The 22,293-nt window shown below is 39.9% G+C and overlaps 1 protein-coding gene across 2 annotated transcripts in view; it reads left to right on the top strand.

Moving 5' to 3' along the window:
- KALRN (kalirin RhoGEF kinase) overlaps nucleotides 1-22,293 on the top strand; it is a 498,966-nt gene that overhangs the window by 266,795 nt on the left and 209,878 nt on the right. For both annotated transcript variants that reach the window (XM_027885121.1, XM_027885122.1), the window contains exon 11: nucleotides 3,627-3,749. In XM_027885121.1, the coding sequence (XP_027740922.1) occupies nucleotides 3,627-3,749 (123 nt within the window). The remainder of the gene's footprint in view (nucleotides 1-3,626; nucleotides 3,750-22,293) is intronic.

Raw genomic sequence — 22,293 nt, 5'->3', positions numbered from 1 at the left:
CTAGCTAGAAAAAAAACAAAAACAAAAACAAAAACAAACCTTAGCAATAAAGGACAATTAGGAACTTTGAAGATGCAATTTGGGAAACACTCTTAACTGCATTTTAATGACATCTTCAAGCTCCTTAAGTTTTTAAGGAGTAATTAAATTATTTGAACTAAGTTACTGTAACTTCAGTGGCTAACTGTATCTCAAGATGTTAATTTTCAGCAGTAGAGTAAGTTACTCAGTCTTTGCTCTCAGTTAAGATGTTAAATGCTTATCTTGAATTATTACACAGTGATGTTGTTCTAAAGACATTTCCTCTCTTCAGAGTAAGGGTGAATTTCTCCAAATTCGCTGACACGTAGATGTTTACAAGTGCTGGTGATTTCAAGTTTAACTGTGACCTTTCAGGGTTGTTCCTGTATTTGCCACAGACTAATTGCTTAACATTTCTCATTGTTTGCACTGGAGAGTAAGTGCTTTGTGTCCATCCAGATTTATGTTCTTGCTGTTGCTTTCCTCACTGTTATTCCATACCTCAGTTATTCCATACTTCAACTCCTCACTGAGTGCAAACTTTCCATCGCACACCTTGTACGATGGAAACAAAGATGTGATATTTCTCCATGTTTGCAAATTATTGTGAGCTTATTAGATGCAAGTGCTTTATATAAGGAGAAACATATTTTTTTTAGCACATCAGTAAATGCTGAGAATTGTTTTGTTAATTAGGGCTATCAGATTATCAGAACCTCGTCCTAATATCCTGTCTTTTGCCAGCCTTCTGGGACACCTCAGCAATTCACTTAGTCTTTATATATATAGGGGAGGTGTGTGTGTATATTATATATATGTAATATATGTATTTTCCTCTCCTTTTATGTAAAATGAAATTACAGCATTTATGTTTTTCACAAGATGGTTGTGAAAACAAATTCATTGAAGACTGGAGGGGTCAGATATGTTAGCATGGTTTTCTGAGCCACAGAACATGCTGTTAAGAATTTATTCTCTGAGGGCAATTATTTGTAGTTATTTCTCAAGGGAGTTGCAGCAGAAAAAAGGACTTGATAAAATGATTTAAGCCACAACTTTTTGAAGAGAAGGAAGGGTGTATGAAATCTGAGCAGAGAAATGACATAGGAAAGAAGTAATCAAATAGGGTGTCACAGCAAGTGTCTTCAGTTGATGATTTCTTGATTATTTTTTTTTTATCTTGTCTGCTCACGAGTATTTGATTTATTAAGTGGATATACAATCTTGATACCTCTAGGAGCATTTTAAATGTAAATTTATAAGCCAAAAGATTTGGAAACCTAATCAATACCTGCATGGATAACTTTGGAGGGAAACTTTCACGGTAGAGGAATGTCAAACAGTACAGAATAGCTTTCCAAGTGCAATGTAAGACATTGCTGCAGGAGTTGCCAACTCTTATATGAGTCCTGGAACAAAGCTTTATTACCTATATATGAATGTTTTATCACTTTGTTTTTTAGCTTTTGTTGTTGTTGAGAGTAAAGTATCCATATTTTGGCCAATACTCTGGTCTAGATTCATTTTCATCTTTGTTAAAAGTGGGTATCGTGTGATTTATTTCTTACTCTGGATTGAGGCGTGTAACAAAACATCTGTTTATGAAATGGAAGAGTCAGTCCCTGTCAACAGTCACCTAATAGTGACTAAAACAGGCCGGTATAACATTGGTTCAGATAAAAAAATTTTATCATTATGTAATTACTACTTCAGTGCTACAAGCATGGAAAAATTCCTGGAATAGTTTCCTGTAGTTACAGTGAGTGGCTATCAATTATTAATAAATAGAAAGCACATACTGCACACTAATTTAATATGAAACATTGTTTAAATTAAAGCCATTTGCCATTTAAAAAACAATATTAGATGAGATTTTTTCCAAACTTGAATTTGGATCTTGTTCCATTTTTAATGGATAAGTTGAAAACTACTGAAAGGAGGAAAGAGGTTGTAATAGAATTGTTTGCAGGGTGTTCATGACACAATTGCTAGAAGGCTACCCTCCAATAATTGTTATTACAAGTTATACAGAGATTCCTGGTCGAAAATATATTGCAGAAAAGCTCTTAGCAGACCAGTTGGCATGTGGCTGTCAAACAGTTTGAAGGAATGTACTTGGGATTCTCTACCCAGAGCAAATGGGAGACAAAGTGGTCAGAGAAAGGGAAGCAGGAGGCAATGACTGAACTGCCAACACATCTGGTCCTGCTTCCTCATACCCACAGTGTGACTTGTGACAAATATGTGTTGTCCCTGCAGGACATAAAGTGCTTTGATACCCCATTTTGTGTGATTATTTGTAGTCTGTGGATGAAAAATATGTTGTAAGCACAGGGTATTAATTAAAAAATGCTTTTCCCAGAAAAAAAATAGGGTTGAAACTTAAGTATATGTGTATAAAGCTTTGTTTGTACTTAGAACTTCCTATAAAAATATGCTTGGGATCTACATACAGAAAATACTGAGAGCCCAGGTGGTTTAGATTCTGTACAACCAAGCCATGAAACTTGCCTGAAATAATAATTAGAAAATAATTGCATCTGCCATTTTTCTAGTCTTAGGTTTCTGGGCTTAATCAGTAATATCTGTGGTAGTATCACTATCCTGGGGGTGCTTGCAGTGTCTTATCCCTTGTGTGACAGAAATCCCAGCTGTTGTCTCCTAGTCCATCAGCATCAGTAGCAGTGAGGATCGACAACTCACTGCGAGTGCAGAGCTCCTTTGTTGGATGAAGTCCTAGCTGCTGTTACAGAAATACCAGTGCTGATCTAGTACTATTTATTCCCTTAGCTTCTGTGTATTGGGAAAGGGATGTAGAAAATGTGGCCATCACCTCCTGAAATTTCCCAAGCATATGTGGTCAAATTGGTTTTTTTCCAGCTTGCAGTAGACGCCCAACAGGTTTGATCTAAGTTTTAGTGCCAGTGTTATTGTGAGAAGAAACTCCACATGAGCAGTGCACATAGAAATTATCTATTTTTAAAAGATCCTCTTTAACTCTTAGGATATCAGATTTGTCACCCTACTTTTCCATAAGGATCAGTAACATTTGGAACTCAAAACCCAAAAACCTTGGAAGGTGCACACTGTCAATATCTTATGGCCTGCAGTGAAGGTTTCTTAACCTTTTCATTCCATTTTCTCTGATAATGCTTTCTCCTCACATAAAAATAGATTTTAATTAATCCTTCTCCCATGCTTTTGTACTCACTCTCATATTGACATGTGAAATCAGTTATTGCTGGTTTTCAGTTTACTCAAGGAGCTCTTCAGAGGAGAGTACTTCCCGTAAAAGATTCCAGATTTCTGATTCCCATTCCCCAAAATCCATTTATGTGAAAGTAAATATTTAATATCTGCCAGGCTCAAATAACTAAGCTACACTTCAAAATAAATTGAATAGCAAAAATTCAATAAACCTAATTTACAGTAGCATCTATAAACATTTATCTTCTGTGTAGTGGAACGGACTTTGACGGATCTGCACGTGCTCAGCCGTAGCAAGCAGAGAGCATTCCTCTGCGGCTGTTCTATCCTCACCCTCACAGGATTTCTCTGTGCTGCTGAGACAGGAGAGGTAACTGGATGTTCTTCTTTTTTGGCAGGTACTGGACTGGATTGAAAATCACGGGGAAGCCTTTCTGAGCAAACACACAGGCGTGGGCAAGTCCCTACACAGAGCGCGTGCGCTGCAGAAAAGACACGATGATTTTGAGGAGGTAGCCCAGGTAAGAGTCTAAATTGGAGACTTCTGCTGTCTGGAGTGATTTTTGTTACTCCTTCTGTACACTGAGAAAAAGCTATTGCTGTGTTGGGTCACTCTGCTCACTTAAAACGTTTGGAGCTGAGCAGGATCCTGCCTCCGAGGTTTGGAAGTCAGCATGCACACTGCAGAGCGTGGCAGCGGCAGGAATTACCATCAGAAAATCACCACGTTGGGTCGTTGGAAGGTCTCAAAGCCCATGAGAAATTGCAAGCAGTTTACAGGAAAGCAACACAGACTGCTGGGACTTGAAGGAGAATGGTTTATGGGAGGGAGTGATAAAAGAATCAGTTGTAACTCCTGCGTTGCAATTTTAACTGCAGTGGAGGCTGAGGGCCTTGAGCATAGGGTGGGAAGCAGCAGTTTAGCCAAGAAGCAAGGGAAACACTAGAGTGTGTTTGCAGTGAGAGCAACTACCCTTCCACTCCTTCTGAGAGTACAGTGTATTATGTGGAAAGGAATTTTTACTTCTTTTGGAATGAGAGTCAATTGGTACAGGTAGACCTTCCTTCCTTCCTGCCTCCCTTCCTTCCTTCCTTTCTTCCTTCTGTCTGTCCCTCCTATTTTTCTCTAAGTATCCATGGCTAGAAATTATCCAGTCTCAGCCCTGGCTGTCAGATCATGTTACAACATTTTGACTTAGATTTGAATCATCCTCTATCTGTAATTGATAATCTGTAAAGTTACTTCTGCTTTAGGGATTTCCATTAAAATCCTGATTGATCTGTGTAAAGCAGAACGTATCAAATGATTTATCTTGCTGATGCACGAGGCAGGTTGTTGCTCAAATGTTTCACTGTGTCTTAAGACAAAAATTTACTAGACTTTCATTTTGTTTTTCTGTCGAACCATTCCCATGTGATGGCCTAGTTTAGTTTAAGATATTTCCAGTAATAGGGACATGCCTCTTTCACTGTTTCATCAGGGAAAATATTTCACTGTCTGATGGCAGCTACTGACTAGATCTTTATTTTTTCTCCTCTCCCTCGTATTCAATTTATATTTTTCTCACTCTTTTGTTTTTTATTATTCTCCTGTTTATATCCCTTTGGTCTTATTTATCCCTCTTAAGGAGATAAATGCCAGGAAAAGGGATGAATTAATAACCCTGAAATATCTCTAGAATGTTGGCATGTCTTCTCTTATGTGCCTCTCTACCATATTAAACATATTTAATTCTGCTAGCGTGTTCTCATTGACCAATCCCTTAAATGTCTTTTCTTATCTGTGTTGCTGGAAATTCAGATTGCCAACATTCTTCTTCAAATTAAATGTTCAGCTCTTGATGGAGTATCCAATTGCATGGCTTGCTAATGAACTTTGGTGTTACCTTTCAGCTGTGATGGGAAATCTTTACATACCATTGACAAATCACACAGCCTGAGAGCAGCAGTTCTAGATTGGTGGGTTTCTAAAATTTCCTGGGACCACCTGTGGATTTAAGCCTTCTGGTAATAGGCTTGAAATTCTGAAAATTTAAATCTGCAAATTTATTAAAATGGACCTGAGACTGGAGGTTGTAAACTATGGCTCTACAAGGCCTAATCCAGTGTGAGGTTTCCTAGTGTGAGGTTTCATCCTGATATCAACATAAGTTGCCTTTTCAGAATATGTGATTGAGTCAGCTGTTACTGGATACCATCCTGGGCTAGCAAATGAAAATGAAGATCGTGGAATATAAAGGAGCTGAAACTAGGTGATTTCATGTCCTTTGTGGCATTAATATTTTCTTAATCTCCCTTCTCTGATACATTAGCTTCATAACTTCAGTTACATCTCTTCTTTCTGGATTAGATTAGCATTTTTTTTACCTCCTGTCTAAGAGTATTTCACTGCAGATGCAGAAAAAAAAGTTAAGAACAGGGGAGAAAAGACAGAAAAGTAACATGGTCTTGACAATAGAGATGAGAGCAAGCCATGTAACTGTCTGCACGTGGAAACAACAGCTCATTTAAGGCTTGCTCACTGGCTGATGTAATTAGGAGATACATCCCCTCATCAGGATTGAGGAACCTTACAGATGTGCAGCTTGCATGTGTAGGTACTAAGGCAGAATATAATTATTTCACTAAAGACTTTTCTAACCCATCTGTTAGTCCTCCTTTTATATTATTTCAGCATGTCTGTCTGTGAATAACTTTGGACACATTTCTTTTCACTTCATGAGGCCAAATTCAGAGCAAATGAATCTTGTTCCCCGGCTCACCGCATGTGTTCAAAGGAGGGGGATGGAGAGGAAAGAGAAGAACATAGTTTGCATGGTTATAAAACCTCTTGGGCTCCTCTGAATCTGATTCCTTTACATCCTATGTGGTAGCATCAATGAGCATCTCATTGCTGTGCCTGGACAGCTGAGAACAGTCATGATCAGCCCTGCACTCTGAGAATGAAGTTTATGGTGCCTCCTAATTAGAAATAATTGACACAAGTTGAACCTGGTTACATCCCAGCAGCTCTGACAGGAATAGTTTCCTCTGGTGGATTCACAAGAATATCACTGCTAATTTATGAGGCCTGTCTGCAGTGTGACACTGGAATGTGGTGCTGGCAAATGGACACGGGGACATGCAGTGAGGGGAAGTGAAAGGAATCTCAGGCTTTATCTGAGGTCAAGGACTTGAGAATATAATACTCTTTGGTTTGGAAAGAGTAATAGTGAGGGTAAGAGGGGAGGCCATAAATTTGTCACACCTGGAGTTCTCTTACAGAAGCTTCTAGTGGGGTCGATTTGGGGGAATAAATCTCCTCCCTTCTCTGATTATGACCAGTTTTTATTCTTTTTAACTCCCTTCTTGATGCTTAACTCCTTGGAGCTGGTTGGTAATTAATTCTAAGTTTAAATATTTGCCATTTTTCTCAAGCTGTCAGACATCTTTGCCATGGGTAGGGTGTATGACTGGCAGGACATATTCCCAGTATAGCCATATAATAAAGCACGTGTGCTAACATGCTCAACCAAACCATCGAATTTGCCCATTCCTCTCATCAGGATGTTAATTGATAACATTAATGGCAATAAAAAGTTTTTTCCTTAAGTAAAGTAAATAATAAAAAGTGTCATCCTGACAGACCTGGTGAGATTAACAGTATAAGCAATAGTATTTCCCATTGGCAATTCTCTGATAAAAACACTTAGCCTGCCATACATACCTCCAAAATATACTTTCCTTTGGCTCTGATATATTTAGCCTTATCTCCTGCTGTTTCAGGAAGGCATTTACAAAGGTCAGACTAGAAGCAATTTTCATAAGTTTTCTTGATATTTTCAAAAAAGGGCAAAACATGCCTGGTTTTACCTGTCTGCATGTAAAGCAGAATTGTGTATCCAGGATTGCTGTGCTGAGAACTGTTCTGATTGACTGACCTGCCAAGGCACTAGATTGAGAGGTGGAATGTGCTCCCTCTATGTCTGATTAGAAACTCCACAGATTGATAAATCTGGATGTAATGATTCAGTCAGGTATGGCCCAGATAGATCACATTCCTGTATACAGCTGTGCTCGGAAAATGTCAGTGATTTTACAGCACTGTATTGTGGGCAGTAGGAAATATAATCTGGGGGCTCCTTCTCTCATAACTGCTGTTTAGACAAAGCCCTGGCAATTTTTCTGACCACATTTATACTACATGGAACGCACAGATGGCAAATGTTTGAATTTGGATTAAAAAGCCTGAGCTCCTGGGAGGGAGGTTGTTATCTTCTATATACCTACAACTGTTTCTCAGGCAGTGCTGATACTGTTCACAGGCTGCCACCCTGAAAATGCCAAGCTCAGCACAGCACATTGCCTACCATGCAGTGAAATTTAGTAGTCGAGATAACGACTAAAGGACCATCACTCTGAATGTAGCTACAGTGTTCCAATGATGGGCTCTTTGCTTGGCTGAAATTATTTTGTGCAAATCATATAACCACAGTCCAGCCAGTCATGGTTGTAAATCCAAAGATAATTTCATTTTAGACTCTTTAACTTTCCTTATTCAGGGCTCTTGTCCTGAAAACATCATGCCTTCCAGTCTCCCAACATTTCAACACTATCAAGCTGAGCTGCACGTCTTGGAAGCCCTTCTTTGTAGATGAAGAGAGCAGCCACAGATCATTTTCCTCTTTCTGGCATTCCCAGCAATCAGAGGGTTAAGGTGGCCTTCTCAGCATCCTCCCCTGCTCACAAAGAGCTGCCTTTGTGCTGATGCAGAATTAGGAAAAATACTGGGAAACTTCTCTGTTAATCCCTCACATTCTGCTGGCGCAGGACTGAGTGGTTTCATGTTTTGAATGATCTGAAACAAGCATTTCTTTAGTCTTTCTGCCTGTATGAGCTTTTCCATCAGATGTGCTGTTAAGATTTCTTATCGGGAAGGTTTATCCACATTTTGGCAGGCGAACGCCCACCAGTGCGGATTTCAACCTGCAGATGGCACTCGCAGTGCGCTGTAAAGCCTTTAGCTCTAATGGTAAACAGAGCCGATGTTCCTCGTCCAAACTAACCAAACACTGTCTTGGAGTGAAATGAAGCAGAAGTGGGAGCTGGCTCGCTCGCTGTCCCATGGTGTTCTCCCACCCCTGCCAAAACCCACATTGTTCAAGGTCACTCAGAAAAACAACCCTCTTAATATTTTTTTTTTTTTTTAAATTAATTTCTGGGCAATCCCTGGTTTAATGAAAGGTGGTGGTTATCATCTGTGTTTATGGGATAAACTGCTCTTGGATCTGTAGAGCTGCTCTTGGGCCACATTAAGCTCACAGCTACAACTGGTTTTGTATCTGTGTGTATGTTTGCATGCAACAGTGCGTGTGTTTTCCAAAACCACTGATGTTTACAAGGTAAAATATCACAACTCCAGCACACAGCAAAGCATGTGTTCTGAACAGCCTTGGCTCAAAATGTGTGCAGTTGTCCCTTGTTAGCAAATGCATAGGAAGGCTGACTGGAGGCTGTGTGTGGCCATCAAAGTCCATGGGCTGTGTCCAGCGTGCCAGCTCTTGATTCAGGCCTCGTAACTAAAAGAATTTTGATTTAGGATGTTTGGATCCTCTATTCCTGACTCTGAAAGTTTGGCAGGATCCATTTTGCCAGGTATACATGCAGTGCAGTGGACTGTTCCTTAGCTGCTACGAAGAAGGAGAGCCAGAAAAAACGTGATCAAAAATGCTGGACTTTGCAGTGTGACATTTGGGAAGCCATTCAGTTTTCCTGTTCTTGGCTATCCATGCTTGCCTTCCTCTGAGACAGCTTTTGGAAGATGATGATTAAACACCTGAACATTGGCTTCATACTGTCACAGTTAACCTTATGTGTATATACATTGTTCGTTTAAGATTCAACTCATCCTTTTATTTGTCTTGTGGAGGCAAATGTATTTCCTGCAAGGGAAGGCTTTCAACAGAGACCTGAAAGCCAAGGGCCTGTATCAGGTACAAGAAATCAAAGATCAGGTGATTTTCTTCATCTGAGAAGTAATTTGTTCCCCAGCGCTCCTGTCTGGAGTGTTCCCTTCCTCCATTGTGCTGTTCTAAAATACTGTCAGTTTGGAGTTTTCAAAAAGCTCTTGCAGATAAAAAAGAACTTTCAACTGTATGTTGAAAAAATAGGATTATATTTTTTGCCATGTGAAATATTGAGTGGATTCAGTAAGAAATCCTGCAGGTAAAAGTGGTGTTCTGTGATCTCTTAGTTCCACATAGTTTTACTTGAACTGCTTTAAAACTAAGTGTGGAAATGCAATAGTCAGGCCAAAGCGGAATTGCAAACAGCTACTTGTTTGGCCTTCAGAATAAAAACCTAGTGCTTTCCCTACAAATTCCAGCTCTGTTGGATGTCATTGTTCTGAAGTTTGGCATGAAATTCAGTACTGATGTAAAACATCTAGGAATAAATTAGGAGCCCAGTAAGCACTTAGGAAGCATTGTCCCTGGGTGGTTGTTTTAATTACTCTTGTGTTATTTTGTTTCACTTTTTAAAATTTTGTGACCTACCTGGTTGCTGAAAGGAATGGCTTGCTGGGCATACTGGATTTTTACCTTTGGGCTGGGTGATTGAAGTCCTGTGTAGGATGAAATATTAGGCCAAAACAGGGCAAAAGCAGACAATTAAACCTGGTAAGAAATATGCTCAAAGTTGGCAATAATAACTGTGCTTTCAGTAATGCCAAATCTTTTTTAAAAGAACAAAAGCCCGAGGCAGGCAACCAAATTATCAGGCCTACTCTTATTTTTGTCATCCTTTGCATGGCCATTAGAAAGTTCCGAAGCTATAATCTGCATTTTTCCTGTTCATTTATGTAAATGTATTCACTTCTACACTGGTGGCAGATTACACAGTCCTTTGTACCACGGTACAGGAGCTCCAGAATTCCTGGTTTTGTCTCCTGGCTGGCAGCAGGATGCATCTGGCAGTCACAGGCAGCAGAGATCAGTGAACCTGCCAACATACAGGCTGTCTGTGGAGGTAATCTTGGGACTTCTGGACCCAAAACCTTCTAACAGTGTGCTGAAGAGCCAGATGGTTTGTCACGGAAGCAGAAGTGTAACTTTGTGCAGGAAGTCTCAAAGCCTGTGGGTGACTCAGGACATACCTGCATTGCAAGGAAAGAGGTACTGAATTGGTCCTGCACAACCTGAACCAGGAACCAGGAAAGCTGGGAAGGGATGAGTAGAGTGCCTGTTTGGATGTGGTGCTGAGGGAGAATTGACTGCCAGACCCAAGTCAGAAGCAGGTCATGTTTTTTCCCTGAGGGAGTGTGATACTCTTCAGACGCTATGGATATCAGGACCATGCTCCATGGCATAATTGAGACGTACCCATGGAGACTGGGCTGCTGAAACAGCATCCTGACTGATTTGCTGGAAGCAATGGAATTGAATTGGGAGCCATTGGTACTCCATGTTCTAGTGGTAGTGGGGGACCTGTTTTTAGACAGGCTCTATAATAGTATAGAAATCTTCCTGGCCACCATGTGAAGAGCTGTGCCTATTATACCATGTCTCTAAATGTCGATGTATTTCTCCTCCAGCTCAAAGTGATTTTCTCTTCTATTTCTTCTCTTCCAAACTCATTTGACAGCTGGATCTTTTCATTAAACCTCCTTCAGCATGATTCACTATCTAAATGCTCCATATAAAATCTCAAGGCTTGGCAACACTGTGCATTTTTTACAATTGCCAGGAGCTAGCTTCTTATCACTGGTTTATTTGGGTAGGTTTATTTTTGTGTCTTTAAAATATGTTCCTTTAATTTGCCTATAAATGCATAATTCTGTTCCCATGGTAGGCAGGGAGACAATGAACCTATTTAAGAAATATGTATTTTTATTTCTAGAGGTTCTGGAAAATAGAATTTCTATTGTGTGGGGAATTCTGAGACTTCTGAATTAATTTCTTTTTGAATCAGAAAAGACAGGCAATGTTTCCTAAAGAAGAAAAATCCTGGAATTTGCTTCTTCAAGGCCCCAAACTTCTTAAAGAGAACATTGGAAAACTATGACACTGTGTGTTATATAGACCATGTACTAAAAATACCTTCAATGTGGTACTAATGCTTCAACTGAATAAACCTACAGCTGAAATGAAAGGTATTTAAAATCAGCAATATACCTGCTTACATGAGCCCTTCTGTTCTGGCTGTCCTGTCTATGCTGATGAAAACCATCGTCATCTAAAGGCTTTTGAACCTCTCTGGTCATTTTTCTTTGTGCTCTTCTTATTGACAGGTCAGTGGGTTATCAAACTGTACCTATTGATTCTGGAAGATTAATTGCAGCAATGTCCAAATCTCATTTGTAATGAAGGTGGACTGGTACTCTTCAATTTCTTGTAACTATTGATAGTGAGGGGGCTCAAGGGGAGAAAAGTGACAGTATGAAACACAGCAGCATTTTGGCTTTCTGATTCTGTTCCAGGGCAGTAGAAGGAGCTGGCCATGGCTGTGCTGCTGCTCTGGGCCAGCCAGATTGGAACATTGCTGAAAATAAAAAATATGCTGCTTTACAGACACTGGTAAAGGAAACTTCATGTAGATTAAGCAAATATCAGAGATTTATATTCAGTAATGGAGCAAAATAATTTTCAAGGTCAGGTTTTAAGTATTCATTAACACTGAGCAAATTTTCTGAAAATAGACTAACTGGGTCCGATTGATCACTCTGCAGCACAAGACTTAGAACAAAATCACACTTCCAATTTCAGATAAATTGCTTATAATTAACTTGTTCTAAAGAGTAGAGAATCCAGTTCCATGGCTGTGCACTGCAGAGAAGCTGCTTGGCTGTGTGATTGTTCCTCTTTTCTTTTCTTATCACGGATCCCTAAGTGTCCAGAAGGATGTCCTTAGTCCCGCAGGCAGGTGTTTGAATTGTCTAAAGACTACACTTGTGTTAGGAGACTATTGCAAAGTTTTTATACTAATAATATATAAATAGAAAGTATTCAACCAGTATTTTATTGTGTATAAACCTATTCTTAAAATTTATTTCCCTGGGATAGAGTTCTGATCTCAGTTTCCCCCATAAAAAAATATGGTAACATCAGCAGATTAGTAGAGGTCTTTTGGAATTACGTGTATGTGAATAGGGACAAAAATCCTAAAGTCTATATAAATAATTCACTTGTTGATTCCGTGCTTGTAATCCAGCCATTAACATTGCCCTCCATAACTCTGGTCTGTGAGGTCTGGTTTTGCATAACCAAGCCCCAAGGAAGCACTGCTTTGTGTCACTATGGAAATGGGATCTGGTTTGAGGCATTTAGGCACCTTTGTTTAGGGTCTGTTTCAGAGCACCATCACATGCAGAAGCACGGGTGCCTCTCCCCCTTTGCTGAGCTAGGGAGAGAAATTAAAAGACTGACATGCAAAAAGCAGGCAAAATCAGCCTTCTCATGTCATTACATTTAAAATGGAGCTACTTCTGGGAGAGATAAATTGCAGAATTTGCGAGAAGTCAGGAGCTGAGACAGGAGGTGTTTCTGAGCTGTCAGTGAGCGTGTGCACACGTGTTGCTCTAGTATGATTGCATGTATTAGTATGCAGCTGATACAATAGAAACCACCAAGTGCTGCAAAACAACGACGCTGTCTCCTATCAACATGCAACCCTCATTTTTATTAGAGTGTTCTGTCCAATGCATAAGGTCTTCTCAATGCTGTTTTTTTCTGCACAGTGTAGGTGACTCCTCATGACATTGGTGAGATCCACAGTTATGCAGCAAATGCAAAGCCAAGCCTGCTTTTACCTCCCTGGAGTAATGTAAAGGCTCAGTTCAGAAGTGCGCAACGTGAAAGGGTGTTAGTGACTCATTATTGTCAGCAATGGAAAGCGCAGCATTTGCATTAAATGTGTCAACCCAAGAGCTGAAGCGAGTGCACTGAGAGTTTGGTGGCATGAAGGGTGTTTCTGAGGGGAGAGATGGCTGAAAGCGCTGGGTTTTGGCAACTGGCTCCCGGTTGTTTTGCCTGTGGCCAGGATTTATATTGACAACCAGAACTTGTATTTGTCAATGCCCAAATGTCAAAGTTGAGTGCAAGAAGGACTGGAAACCTGCAGCGGTGGGGGAGAGAGGTTTGGTGCAATTTCAGTCTTACTTTCTGTTCTTTTCTGGGGGTTGTTTTAGGCTCAAAATGGATCTAGTTGAAATCTTTCAAAAAGCAGAGGTACATGTTTGTTCCCCCCACTAAAGTGGTTCAAACAAATACTGCCCAGCCAGGAATGCATTCTCACCATTCCTTCTTTGAAAAAAAAAGTAAACATTTCTGACTTGGGGTAGAAAGCTGCTCCTCCCAGTTCCAGGCCCTTTCTCTCCTCCCAGTTCCAGGCCCTTTCCCAAGGGATTCATAGTTTTATCTGTGCCAAAGTGCAGTTCCTCAGTGCACACTGAGTGATGGGCGCTGTTCCGGCTTCCCTCCTCTGTCGTGCACTGAAAACCAAATGAGAGGGAAGCAGCCTCCCAGCACGGCCAGGGCTGTGCAGCCACGCTGAAATACCAGCCGTCTCACCCCAGTGAGATGGGGAATTGGGTCACTGGGTCATTTAACCGTTGTAAATTCAGGTTTTTTATAGTCACATGTAAATGTGGGACAGGGGGAAAAAAAAACCAGGATATTTCAGAGCACAATCCGATTTGTGTGTTAACACAGGGACATGAAAAAAGGAGATTATTTTGGGATGGGAATGCTGAGAGTGTGACTTGCTGCTTGGACCTGCCGGATATGCCTCCAGGATTGGGGCAGGTGTCCAGATCCTACTGTTTGGGGCTTGGCACAAAGCTGTGACTCTGGGACAGCAGGCAGAGAGAGATCAAAAGACAAGTCAAATAGAATTTCTCTGATCTTTGCTTTTGTCTCATATCATGGCCAGTCTTATCCTTTGGGGGCTGGTTTGGGATTTCTGAGGGAAGGGGGGCTGGATAAGGAGAAGGAAGGATTCAGCAACACTAAGTAAAGAATACACTAGAAAGCTGTCAGGATTTGTTTTTTTATAGTAAAAAATTTGGCAGATGTTGACTATAGAGGCAGTATCTCATATGCCTGCAATATTCTTGAGGATATACTGCTTGCCAAAAATCAATACATTTTATACCATGAAGATTTCTGGTGGGAACGCCTCTGTACCAGATCTCTCACTGTAAGCCATTATTAAGATATATTTATCTCAGATCATGTGTGGCCCCCTAATAAGAGCCAGGAATAAAAACACAATATCTTTCTAAATCTTTGTTGTGCTTATGGATAAGCTGAATTGAATTTCAGTCACACAATTTTAAAATGCACCCTATATGAATGTTTTTTGGCCAAGATGAAAAATGTTAGTTCCTGTCTGGAACTTTTCTGAAGTATAAGTCTGGTGTAAAATGATTAAAATGATCTATTACTTCCAGGGTAGTGAAACATCCTTCTATTTTTCCTCATTGTAAGTATGCAATACATCTCCCTAGCTGTTACAGATTTTAATCCTTTTAAGTTTTAGGGAAGACAAAGCTCTTAGTCCATTTTGCTTTGGTGACACCTCTGAAGGACTAATTTGACAGGTAAGTCGTACAGACAGTTCACATGTCAGGGAAATAACAGCAGTGCAAAATTGGTTTATAAATGTAATAAGATTCAGAGAATGGTTTCTACTCATTTGAAACAAATTCCAATGTGTAAACCACAGTGGAGAGATGAATTAATGTTGACAGTGAAGAGATTCTGAATCCAAAGGGAGTGTCTTGCTGACCTGCTTCTAACGATGCTAAGCTGGAATAAGAAGATGAAGTAAAAAGTTACTTCAACTTTAATTGAAGCTGGGGAGACCTTTTATTCTTGTCGATAGCAGAGGGGCATTCTCCGTCAGATTATCTGAGGTCCAGAGAGTAGGGGAATGGAGGTAGAGGTTACCTGAGTGGTGGGCAGGTGATGTGTTACCAGTGCTGTTCATAGGGTATGTTGGGAAACCTCCTTATGCCAAATGGAAACATCCAAATTGTGAATGAAACCAAAGCATTGGTGTTCTTTTCTGATTGTGTTTCTGTCTCCAGCAGGCAGTGTACTGGAGTGTGAGATTTACTGTGGATGGAAAGTAACTTAATTTTTAAGTGATCAATTTATAAGTGATTCTGTACTATGAGTTAAACTTACCTGAACAAATAGAAGGGGTCCAGGAGAACACCGAGGGGCTCCATGCTTGCCTCTGAGTCTAGAGGGAATACAGACAGTGCTAGCACGTGGCACCAGCTCAGCTGCACCACAAGATGTGGTGCCCTCACTGAGAGCATCTCCTGTACCACTCCCACCTGGCTTGGTGCATGGGAGCAGATGCAATGCAGCATGTCAGGGGGTTATCTGTATTTCAAAGGAGCAGCAGCAAAAATTTAATTAAATCTCTCCATCCTTCCTCAGGTAGCAGCAGTGCACTGACCCTGTTAAAGGGCTGTGGCGTGTCTTCCTCTGTATTTTTTCTGTCAACAGTCAGTTTGCTTGTCAGAGGTGGCTTTTCGCTTACGGCAAAATAGAGTTTACTGCAGAGCTTGAGGTTCTGTAGTGCATTAGTGTTACACTTACCTTTCTGGAGCAGCCTGTGTTGCATCTTTGTCATATATTACCAGACAGAAAGAATGATTGTTATGTGATGTATCCACAGCACCGCGTTATGCTCCAAACTGCCTTTCTCTGTGTTCAGCTGTACAGCAATTCTTAAGCTGAAAGTTCTGGAGAACTTGGGTCAAAGTTTTGCTGAATTTTCTTCCATTAAACATTGTATCATTCTATAAACAGTCCCATGTCACTTAAACTGTGCTTCAGGAAAGATGTTATGGCTGTCTCCACATTAATGGAAGTAAAAAAAAGCATGGCTGTGTTGGGGGTTGTAGCTGTGGGGAAAACAGGGGGAGGAAATGCTTTGGTGTCTTATTTAAAGTAGGTTTAATAAAAAAACTAGACAATAGAAACACAGCCAGGCAGTTTACAGAATTCACATTCTCATAGGTTTATTTCTGCTTCTGTTTTCAAGGCAACAGTGCTGCCAGTTGTACTTGGTACTGGTTTTTCCCAGTGCTGCTGACAGTCCAAAGCCTTCTAATAGTGTTGTTGCTGTGTCTTCGAAATCTCCAAACTGTGAGCATGATATTAAACCCAGAATGCCTGAAGTTATTTTAATTCAGGAGACCAGCAGGACTTGATAAAGCTGTCATGATTGCACTTTTGTCTGTAGGGCTCAGAAAAGATGTGAACTGAGCCTTTGGGACAGAAAACAATATCATACCCTTCTAGGTTGCTGCTCACCTTGGAGCTGCTACATGTTTGTTTCTCCACTTGCATTCCCTTTTCCCCTTATCAAAAAGAGCCTGTGAAGCTTTGCTGTGAACTATCTGTCTTTTTGGTAATATTAATCATTTAAGAAGCTTTCAGAAGCAGGTGCATTTCACTGCTGACAGTTTGCCTGCTTGTGCTCCCTTGTCATTTCCACAAAAGAAAATGCTTTCCCAATTTATGCTGCGTCAAAGGTTCAGTTCCTAGACAGCCACTTGAGAAGGTCTCAATCAATTATCAAATCATTGGGCAGTGATAATACTGTTTTACTGGTACACTCACTGTGCTGGATAACACTGACCAGTTTGGTTTCACATTTGATACCAGAACTATTGTTATGTTTTCTTCTTTGTCCTGCTCTGTTTACTGTTGTTCACTTTCACTGTACAAGGATGTTCTCGAAGTGAAGGGGCCAAATTCTTTTCATGTGTATTACCAAGGATCAGATGCTTCCCTGGAAAGGGAGAAGTATTTACTCATCTCATGTTAAGCAAGTGCTTAGTAGTTTATTCAGTAGAGGAGATTGCAGATATATACTGATTAAAATAAACTGGAGAGGAAAGGGAAAGCTTGCCAGACTGCAGGTGCAACCTTTGGTGGGTGTCTAGTCTTTTTGCCTACAAAAAGAATAATATGCCTTGTCTTTCCCCTTGCAATAAAAACAAATTAATCTTACAACATAAAAAAAGAAAAAAGAAAAAAAAAAGAAAAAAAAGAAAAAAAAAAAGAAAAGCAAAGCAGAGCTTTGAAAACTGTTTGGTCTTTGCAAAACATGCCTTTGAACATTATTATTTAGAAGAATACAATAGCTCTAGTGGCATTCAAAGTGAAGTCCTTGCGTTGATGATATTAGGAGCGATGGTTAAGTTTACCCCACCAAGCTGAAAAGGTAGCTTGTTCTCTGTGTATATGTAGCATGTAGACAGACATGCATCTGTGTGTCTTGCCATACTTATTGATATTGGATGTTATGTGCAATTTTAATTGTAATTTAAAACATTATTTCACTATACATTTCATTGTCATTTTATTGAATAATGGTTGTGATCACATTGGAGTTAATTTGCGAGATTGTGGTAATGGGAGTATTCCCTACTTGATGTATGACTGCACTCCTGATTGAGATGAACAGCTGAGAGGATAAAATATACCATAGCCAACATTTTTTTTAATCTAAAGTAAGCAATCAATATGAAATAGCACAAAGAGGAATTCTTTTAGCTAATGTATTTCCAGCTACTAATTCTAATCTTGCTTATTTATTAGTTTGAAGGTCTAAGGCAGCTTTGAGTCAATGTATCCGGGGTTTCAGCATTTGATGTAATGTGTAACTGTCACTCTTTTAAATTCAAATAATAAATTCATCTTGGGTTGTATGTGAACCCTGAGGGAAAATCATAAGTGAAAGTAACAATACATATAAAAATATCAGTGAGGATTCTCTGTTGTGTCCACCTTATCATTCCTGGGAATATTTTATATCTAATTCATACTGAAAAATCACTTATGCTTTTATATATATAATATATATGTATAAATATATTATATATATTATATAATTCACTGAAACAGTGGTATTACTGGAGGTGTGAAGCAGTCATTAGTATCAGCATGATTTTATATACGACCTCTGATCCACCTGAAGTGAGACACAAATTCACATTCCGCAAATCTGTGGATATTTCTGAATAGAGCTAAGCTTCAAACCGTAGTATTCGAAGAGCTCAAACTTCAGGAAGGACAGTGCAAGGAGAACTGGGCTGAAATTATGACTCGGAAAAACTTAAGATGAATTTCCATATTTAAGGAAAAAACAGTCTGAAGAAAAAGGAGGTGATGGAAATCTCATTAGCCTGAATATTTTTTTAAAAGGTTTGAAGAAGTTTCCTTTCTAGAATATAGTAGGGAACAGTCCTGTACTGATACAGCAAGTGGCTGCATGACCTCTGAGAGATGTTCTTCCTTTAACTTCTGTACCTATAATTCCTGGTAAGTCTGTTTTGAATTAGAGCAATAGAGCACAAGTAAGACCATAGGTCTTGATTTGATTATACAAAATTCAAACAGAATAAAATCACATCTTATATTAGATTATCATATGCACTTAGCCTTTGCCCTTCATAAGGGAGGAGGAGTTTTGACAAAGATGGATGCTTCCTTATATCCAGGATTTATTTATCAAAGAAATATTTCATTGTGGTCACTTATTTTAGCTTTAGAATATCAAGTTACTAAACATATAATTCTCCACAAAAGCCTGACTGTGAGATCACTTAACCTCAACAAAAAGCTGGTCTTAATTTAAAAAAAATAGCTTGAGCAAAGAATCTGATAGCAGTAAGTGAGCTTCATAATTAAGGATAACAATAGTTTATAAGGCTTGAGAAGAAATGCAGAATCAGCTCCATAATTATAATTTTGCCAGTGTGAGTCATGCTGTAGTTTCTCTGGGGAGGAGTGCTGCTCTCTGCCTGTGCACAGAACAGGGGTACAAAGCCACCAGAGTTCTATTTTTAGCCCTTTGCCATTTTTTGTCTCCTCCTGCAATCTTGCGTAGATGTCTAGAAGGCTGACCCAGTTCCCCCTGAAGTCAGTAAGATCCTTTTTACTGTTTTCAGCAAGAGATGGATCAGGCTTTGAACTTTGTCTCGACATCCCATCTTCCCAGCAGGAGTCTAATACAGAGATTTCATTTTTGGTGTTGAAGAGTCGAGTCACGACTCTAAAGAACATAAAGAATATCACATCAGAGAAAGCCTAATAAGTCCCCTAAGCTTCAGCCTGCAGGCATAATATGGGATTCACATCACTAGTCTTTAGTCAGAAAGATCAGATCTAAGCTAGTCATCTTTCTCTCTCTATTGGTGCTTAGTGGTCTCTAGAGATGCCATTTCTTCCGTGCCTTTTACATGGTAAAACGCAGGTGACAGAGCCCTCTGAATCAATACCAGGAACCTTTGCCTGGAACTGCCGTTCACAGCCTCAGAACCTGATCAAGACTGAATAAGGCAGAGTAGTGCTGCCTCATTCACCTTCTGCATATCCCAACATCTGCTTGGGAAGTGAAGTCTGGGATACGTAGTTTGTATTCAGTGTGATGATGTATCTGATCACCTGCCTTGGTCCCCTACCTCATGTTTCTCCTGATGTTTGCAACTAACATTTTTCTCTGGCTGATGAGACCATGGTTCACAACACATTGGAGAACTTGGAGACAGTTACTATGAAAACCTCTCAAATGTAATAAACAGCTGTAAAATGGTGTGCAAGGGGAGATTGTTCTGGAAAAAAATTGCTCAGATTAAGGGCATGAACTCTGCCCTGGGCTAGCATTTGACAAAGCTATTTTCATTGTAATCAGCCTAGAAACACACAGAAATAAACTAGTTACAAGTGTAGTTCCTAGGAGTATATAAAAACTACGTGGAATAATTTTTTGTAAAAGCAGTCAGGTCAAAACTGAAATGCTGCACTAAGTTGATTGTTGCCTTTAAAAATGTGCAGAAGGGTCAGTGAAAACACAAGTATATATACATATATATATGATTGGTACTTTCCTTTTTTTTTTAATTTGAAAAGGTTGTTAAGGCACTTGAAGGGGTCCATAGGAGGGCAACAAGGCTGGTGATAGGGCTGTAAGGAATGTCTTGTGTGGAGAAGCTGAGGACTCAGGGTTGTCTAGTCTGGAGAAAAGGAGGCTGAGCAGTGACCTCTTTGCTTTCTGGAGCTTCCTGCAGGGGGGAAGTGGAGAGGGAGTTGCTGATCCCTTCTGGCAGGAATCCAGTGGTAGCACACATGGGAATGGTTTGAGGCTGTGCCAGGGGAAGTTCATACTGGATGTTAGGAAACATTTCTCTAGTGAGAGGGTGGTCAAACCCTGCAAAAGACTTCCTAGACAGTTGGTCAATGCCCTGAGCCTGTCAGTGTTTAGAAGGCACTTGGACGAAGCCCTTAACAACAGGCTTTAAATCTTGGTCAGCCCTGAAGGAGTCAGACAGCTGGACCAGATGATCATTGCAGGTCCCTTCCAGCTGAACTATTGCATTCCATTCTGATTTGTTTCTAAGTGACTAAGATATTAGACATACATATCATAAATAATAAAGGCAAAATAACTGTGTTCTTCTGCTTAAACCCTGTATCGGTCCAATAATTAACTGCTGCCTTATCCAGTATTTTCTCATTTAATTATTTTTTTTTTAGTTAGGAAAAAAATGACAAATACTTTCAAACCAGAATTAGGGTCCTTTGGTTGGCTTGTACTGAGAAATGCAATGCTATTTTTCGTGTATCAGTTGAGGCCAAGCACACACTGCATGCAGCCAATGCTCCCTGATGCTGAGAGTCAGTGCAACTCCTACTCTGGGTTCAAAAGGTTTGAAGAGAACAGTTGTTGAATTGCTTCTCTTGCACAATGACTATGGACAAAATAATGTTAGTTTCAACTTCAGGGAAATCTCTTAGGAAGCAGTTTGCTGAAAGAGTTATGTTTGGATAGTGCATTTCCAGTACAAAGATGGTTTCATGTGTGTTAACTTGGAGACACTGTGGAATCTCAGCTGAGATCTCCTACCTGGATGAGAGATGGAAATGGATCCTGACGTTTTGGTACTTGTTGGTCTGAAATGCAAAGGAAAGCCTGATAAATATAACAGGAAAATGTCACATCAGCTTTTTCATAAACCTTTTTTTTTTTCAATTTGCTACAGAATATCAAGCTGTTTACAATCAATTAGATAAAGCTATAGGGAATCCTGTTAGTAAATATTCCCATGAGATAAGACACCAATCACCTCCAATTCTGAACTGTGATAGAGATTGTTGTATAGGTTTTTATAGTCTATTTCATTTCCATAATTGTGTTTCTTTGTTGTTGTTTGGAAGAAACAGAAGACATGTGAAGGCCTCCTGATTTCATCTAAAATTAACTTCAAAAGCATATATTACAGCCATTTCCACTCTGGAACCTGAGGGGTGCAGCTTCAGTTCCTCGTGCGTGCAGATTTCATGATTGAAATAGGTCATTAGGCAACAATTGGTATAGAAAGACTGTTAAGAGATTTGAGGTGGAAGTTGGTTTGCAATGGTGCAGAAGTGTGTAATGCCAGTTAACAGCTCACTGAAAATCTCAAGGTTTGCACATGACAGTTCTCTCATAGGTTTATACAATATTAGGGGAAAATGCCCACAACCCTAAAATTTCAGAAAGCATATAATTTATAAGTGGTAGATTTTCTTTTTTTCTGCATAACTTGTGCTATTATTGTTTGGCAGGAACTCGTTTCCACAGATGCAGAGGAGAGATTCTTCATGGGATCTCCCCGCTGAAGGCATTAGCCAATTTTGGTGTCACTTTCCTCAGTAAACCTTCCATGTGTCTGTGGTTTGGAGAGAAGAGGACAGCCACAATTGTCCTCCTAGTAGAAAAAATTTACTCCTGCAGTTACATTAGGTCTTACCTTCTTCCAGAGTTTCGAATCTTGATGCCAGTTAGGAGATGCACGTAGATCCTGTGCTCCTGGTAGATTCTGCTACATCTCAGAAGGGCTGGGAATCTGAGTTAACCTCTCCTGGATGGGACAAGGAGGTGTTACATGCTTTTCCTCATCACAAGACTTAATTCTCTCTTGGATTCTCACCCTGCATGATCCAGGGTTATATCACACCAAAAAAGTACAAAGTGCTTCAAACAAATAAAATAAAGGTCTCTACTCTGAAGAGCTTACTAACA

This window comes from Empidonax traillii, unplaced genomic scaffold (assembly GCF_003031625.1).
Source record: "Empidonax traillii isolate 1590-97213 ecotype Southwest subspecies unplaced genomic scaffold, ASM303162v1 scaffold161:size1573837, whole genome shotgun sequence".
In the NCBI taxonomy this organism is placed as follows: domain Eukaryota; kingdom Metazoa; phylum Chordata; class Aves; order Passeriformes; family Tyrannidae; genus Empidonax; species Empidonax traillii.
The sequence above is the reverse complement of the archived record's forward strand: the minus strand, read 5'-3'. Positions and strand labels throughout refer to the sequence as shown.